Source organism: Vigna radiata, chromosome 7 (assembly GCF_000741045.1).
Source record: "Vigna radiata var. radiata cultivar VC1973A chromosome 7, Vradiata_ver6, whole genome shotgun sequence".
NCBI classification, from domain to species: Eukaryota; Viridiplantae; Streptophyta; class Magnoliopsida; order Fabales; family Fabaceae; genus Vigna; species Vigna radiata.
Window position 1 is genome coordinate 10,468,351 of NC_028357.1, and position 6,060 is coordinate 10,474,410.

The window sequence follows — 6,060 nt, forward strand, 5'->3', positions numbered from 1 at the left end:
CCAATGGGTGTAATCATTGGATGACTATTGGAATCTTCTTCGACGTCATTGGCGGCTGAACTGGAATGTGGATCTGCATCCACTGTACTAGGTGATGGTGCAATATTTGTTGGAGTTGATGGGTTAGAACCAACAATGGGAGTGGGTGTCAATCCAGGAACTTGTAATGGAGATGGAAGAGAGGTAGGTGCAGATGTATGTGGAGTGGGAGTCAANGAACTTGTAATGGAGATGGAAGAGAGGTAGGTGCAGATGTATGTGGAGTGGGAGTCAAGCCAGGAGATGGAACATATTTACCAGTGGAGGAAGAGGTAGGGATAGTTGCCTGACTGCTTGAACCAATTTCATTATTGGAATGCGGAAGGAACTTGATTACATTAGAATTCTTCCCCTTCCCCTTATCAGATTTTCCTGAAGGTGGAAGAGGAGGGCCAGAACCACCTGATTCCATATTCCTGAAGTTGCAATGATGAAATTAACCATGTTAACATGATTCAATCAACAAGATAAAAATATGTTGCATTGGTAATAATATAAATTACATAAATTTGCATTCAAAAAAACATGATTCAATGAACAAGAGAAAATCAGGAAAACATTGCTGCGAAAATCAATGGTCAACCTTACACTATTCTCCGCAACTTAAAAATAGATGACAAAGAAATAGATGCTACAAAGAAATAGAAGCTTAAAAAGCCTACTACATTGGAATACTACATTTGTAAACTGGACAACATTATAAATGCAACAAAAATAAATGAAGAACACGCCCTAACTCTATTCAGTGCTAGAACTTTGAAATTCATCTTCATTGTCATCTTCACTTTCTCCCTCTTCATTGTATTCTTCTGATTCTTTTGTATCTTCATCCGTTTGCCCTTGAAATGATGAAATATTGTTGGGGTCCACTTGTTCAAGACCAGCTTCTATATCTTGTAATCGGACAACTTCTTCAACTTCAATGACGTCATTAACATGTGACATTTCCTCTTCTTGGTATGGCACATCAGTTTCTACATCATTAGAATCAATTCGTCCTCTAGGCTTCGTCTTTATCGCAACACACGAACCTCGTTTGTCCATGCGTGATGTAGGATATGGTACATAATAAACTTGTTGTACATTATGTGCAATTATAAATGGATCAAACAACACATATCTTTTATCCATTCGAATATCNNCANTNCCATACTTTGAATCCACCCTTGTACCTACTCTCGATGGATCAAACCAATCGCAATAAAATAATACAATTTTCTTTTCAGTGGTTGTTGAATTGTATTCCAACTCATAGATGTGTTTAATCACACCATAGAAATCATCTTGACCTCCTTCTATTAGCCCTTTAACATAAATCCCACTATTTATTGTCTTCTTGCCCTGGCTCCATGCATGGGTATGAAATTTGTACCCATTAGCAAAGAAGGTGTGCCATTCCTTTACACACCTTAAAGGAGAAAGCGATAAATCTCTAAGATGTTGGTTCCTCACACTTAAAGGATCTTCATGAACCTATAACCATATGGTATTTCAACCTATTCAATAATTTCATTATTAAAGAATTAAGAAAGAAATGAATGTGTAGGAATGATTGGAAGTCGTACTTTTTGCCTGAACCACAATGGGAAATTCACATTATGTATGCCGAACTGTTTGACTCAGATAGTTGATGTACATGTAAGAATGAGTTGTCGATATGTATGACGAGATTGGATCAAAGATAATTAATTTATGAAATGGAATATTTGGGAAATATAAATGACATTGGAGCTTACTCAAGGTAAGGTTGAACTTCATTGCAATTGATCAAAACATGAACATGAGCTGATCTCAATTCTTGATCACTCAACCAATGAGTTGATTCCCTCCTAGAATGACGACCAGGCTGGTCAAACACTGATAATGTTGCAGTACGACTTTCTGTTTCAGTGTCTACTTCATTTCTATTGCTCTGTGGTGTTAACATGAAGTTTTTGAAATGGTGGGAACAAAAATGAGTTGTCTCTCTCTGCAAGTATGATGCGCAAATAGATCCTCCAACCCTAGCTTTATTCTTAACCGAACGTTTAGCATTTCCCATGAACCTACAATTACGAAAGTGACATGTTAGGATTTTTGAATTATGCCAAGTAAATTGAGCAATAAGATGTCATATTGTCACCTTTCAAAAGGGTACATCCACCTATAGTGGATTGGTCCACCAAGTCTTGCCTCATATGGAAGATGGATAGGGAGATGTTCCATACAATCAAAGAATGAGGGAGGAAATATTCTCTCCATCTTGCACAGAATGAAGGGAATGTTTTCTTCCATCTTCACTAAGTCATCCTCATTCAATGTCGTAGAACACAAATCTCTGAAGAAATGACTTATATCTGTAATGGGATTGAGAACATGAGTCGGTAAAGAACTAAACGCTATAGGAACTAAGCATTCCATAAACACATGGCAGTCATGGCTTTTCATCCCAATGAACTTTCCCCTATTAACATTGACACACCTTGACAAGTTAGAAGAATATCCGTTAGGCATCCTAAGATCTTTGACCCAATGGCAAACTTGTTTTGTTTGGTCTGAAGAAAGTGTATAATTTGCTTTTGGCTTGTACATGTTTCCATTGATATGGCTTTTTAGCTCCAAATCTTTTCGTCTGCAATACAAAGCTAAATCCATTTGAGCCTGGTCATTGTCTTTTGTCTTGCCCGTAACATTCATCACAGTATTAAAGATGTTGTCAAAGAATTTCTTTTCAATGTGCATGAAATCAAGATTATGCCTTAACAAATTATGCTTCCAATAAGGTAGATCCCAAAAGATGCTTCTTTTTGTCCAATTATGCCACTCACCGTATCCATCAATTCTTGGTGCACCATTTTCAGTTACTTTAGGATAACCATTGATTCTATTCCAAACTTCTTCTCCTGTTAGATATGGTGGTGCATCATCCATCTCCACTTCCCCCTTTTTGAAAGCATTCTTATTCCTCCTAAAGGCATGGTCATTCGGTAAAAACCTCCGATGGGAGTCAAACCAGGAATTTTTTGCCCCATGATATAATCTAAATGCCTTTGTCTGCTTCATGCAATGTGGACATGCCAGTTTACCATGAGTGCTCCAGCCGGACAACATACCATAAGCAGGAAAGTCATTAATTGTCCACATCAGCATGACTCTCAAAATAAGGTTTTGTTTCCTTGAAATATCATATGTTATCACACCCGTCCACAACTTCTTCAATTCGTCTATCAAGGGCTCTAAGAATACATCTATGCGAACCTTTGGATTGAATGGCCCGAGAATGAGACATGACAAGAACATGTAAGGTTTAGACATGCACATTTATGGAGGAAGATTGTAAGGGGTGACAATAACTGGCCAACATGAATATGGTATATTTGATGCCTGTACATATGGGTTAAAACCGTCAGAGCATAAACCGAGTCGTACATTGCGTGGCTCCATACCAAAGTCAGGATACACTCTATCAAAGTGCTTCCAAGCCTCTCCATCACATGAATGACGCAAATCACCATTTGTCGACCTGTTCTGATAGTGCCATGTCATATGTCCTGCAGTTTGTGTTAAGGCATACATTCTTTGTAGTCTAGGAATTATGGCAAATAGAACATTGATTTCACAGGAACTTCTTTTGTAGTAGTTGCTTTCGTGTTACGTGGTTTATATCTTGGCTTTCCACAAAATTTGCATTCAAGCAACGCGCCATCATTCTTACCATATTCATTATCATTGAGAAAAGCATGCAACCATCCACGCAACAATCAATCCTCTGCGATTGTAATCCCAACTTTGATACANACTTTTTTGCATCGTAGTATGTTTTAGCAAACCTAATTTGATGGGTGTTCCATCCAGAATCATTTTTGCAATAGAATCTAAGCATTGGTTAGGAATATTCCAATTTGACTTGCAAGTTAATAACCTAACACACTTGATAATTTCGAGTCTGATGCTCTTTCATACAACGACTTGTTTGCATCCAACAAAAGATTATAAAACCTTTGTGTTTCTTCATTCGGAGCCTCTTCAATGTTATCTGAAGTAGATGCTTGGCACGACTCATTTTGCCTAAGAGCATCATGCATCATGTCTTCCATTGCCATAAATTGGTTAATTGGACCACCTTCCGTCTCTACACCCATCACACTTTCATGATTTTGTACATCATCTTCTGNAATTCTTTCCCCATGATCCTCCCAAATGAAATAATTAGGCTTGAAACCCACCTTGTAAAGGTGGACCTTGACAACTCTTTCGTTCAGAATCTTTATACAATCGCACTTTAAACATGGATATCGAAGACCCCCATCTCTACGATAATGTTCTTGTTCACAAGCTTTACTTATAAACTCTTCAACACCCAATACAAAAGACTCTTTTAAAGCACATCTTCCTCTATGACACCTATCGTACATCCATGAACGATTTGGTGGTGCACGATCCATGTTCTGTACAAAAATCGATTACGAAACAATTAGCCAATGGTTAATTCACGTCTCTACATTAGGACACATGCCCAATGAAACGGCTTCGTAAAGAAAGAACATCACATATTAATTAAGTAATGGAGGGCCAGCCAATTGAAAATCATTATCTATCAATGGGAAACATATTAACAACATTCCACTAAGTAACAGATGCAATTCAATAACTAAACAGATCAAACATTTATCAAGTTCTACTTAGGTTATAACCATCACTCTCTTATTCAAGAACGGGCTCTTACTTCTTTAGCAGAAAAATAGTCACTTTCCAACATAGTTGTTTAGATGTAGAATGAGTTAGGAACAGATAAGTGCTTTCTCTAATTCCACGCTCCATTTAAAATGTACACAAAAGCAGATTACAAAATTGTAAAGAAAGGTAGTATTTTAGTCCTGTTGATGTGCAGATTACAAAATTGTAAAGACTATATGAATGTGTATATAGGTTGCAAAATATTTGTCAAGGTAATGTTGTCATTGTCTCAGTTTCCTTGAAAGCTTGTATGTTATGTGTTTCCACGCAATCTTATACTTAAATACATGCCTGAGGGTAAAGTTTCTTATTTGTAATTTTGGAACATCTGTTTTAGCATTGATAGCAAGATGGACATGGTTGTTTTAAGATTGACTGGAGAGTAGAGAGTGGTATCATGCATCCTTATTTCTTTCTCTTATCTTTAGGACAGGGACTGAATGTTACAGGTAAATTACAACATACTGCTTTCTAAATTTTTTATTTCCTTGTTTGGCTTAGACAGTCATGTACTAATGGATAAGATTGTCAAGCTGGTAATGGTAACATAAAATGTGATAAAGTATACCAAGTCAACTACATGATTCTTTATTTAAGAGCCATATATTAGATGCATGAAATTAGAAATCTTTATTAACTATGTGTTTCTTCAATATAATTAAAACAATGATTTAAATGTGTATGGTCATTCTTCAACATAGTTGTTTAGCAAGTGAGGAGATCATGAAAAACGATCAACGTGTCAATTTGTAGAACCACTTCCTAGATTAGTTCTTGGCAATAACAATTTGAATAATGCTTTAGTCAAAATTTAAAAGGGGCACAAACAAATGCATCTACACTATACCACTTTAATTACATGCTTCGAATGATTTCCTCTCTTTTTAAGGATTTCCATCATTATTTTAATAGGTAATTTTAAGGAATGTTCTATTTTTCATGTTTTTGTATGATGGTTACTAATGCGGATCTCTTAATCAACATGAAATTTGCATTTTTGGATAAGCTGAACATACTTTTGGTAGCTAAAATAAGGACACTCTGTAAGAAATTATACAAAATACAACTATGTTATTACAAATTATATAAAACCACATTGAAAATCAATTCTATATTTCTATTAATAAATATAGAAATTATATACTTTTCTGCTAGGTTTTTTATTTTAAGTTGTTTATTCACATTACCCTTTAACCAATTGTTTTATATCAATTAAGTAATTGAAAAATGTGTAACAANAGGTAGAATCTAGGTTTTACAGTTTGGAATGAAGAAGAAAAAGTGATGACTTAACATTTCAAGGTC

General features: G+C 35.8%; 1 protein-coding gene across 1 annotated transcript; it reads right to left on the reverse strand.

Moving 5' to 3' along the window:
- Window positions 1-777: 777 nt before the first annotated feature.
- Window positions 778-3,339, reverse strand: LOC106766047. Its single transcript, XM_014650811.1, has 4 exons — window positions 2,162-3,339; window positions 1,776-2,084; window positions 1,605-1,611; window positions 778-1,512 (listed from the first exon to the last, which is right to left on the reverse strand). The coding sequence occupies exons 1-4, from the start codon at window positions 3,337-3,339 to the stop codon at window positions 778-780; spliced, it is 2,229 nt and encodes a 742-aa protein (XP_014506297.1).
- Between the last annotated feature and the right edge of the window lie 2,721 nt (window positions 3,340-6,060).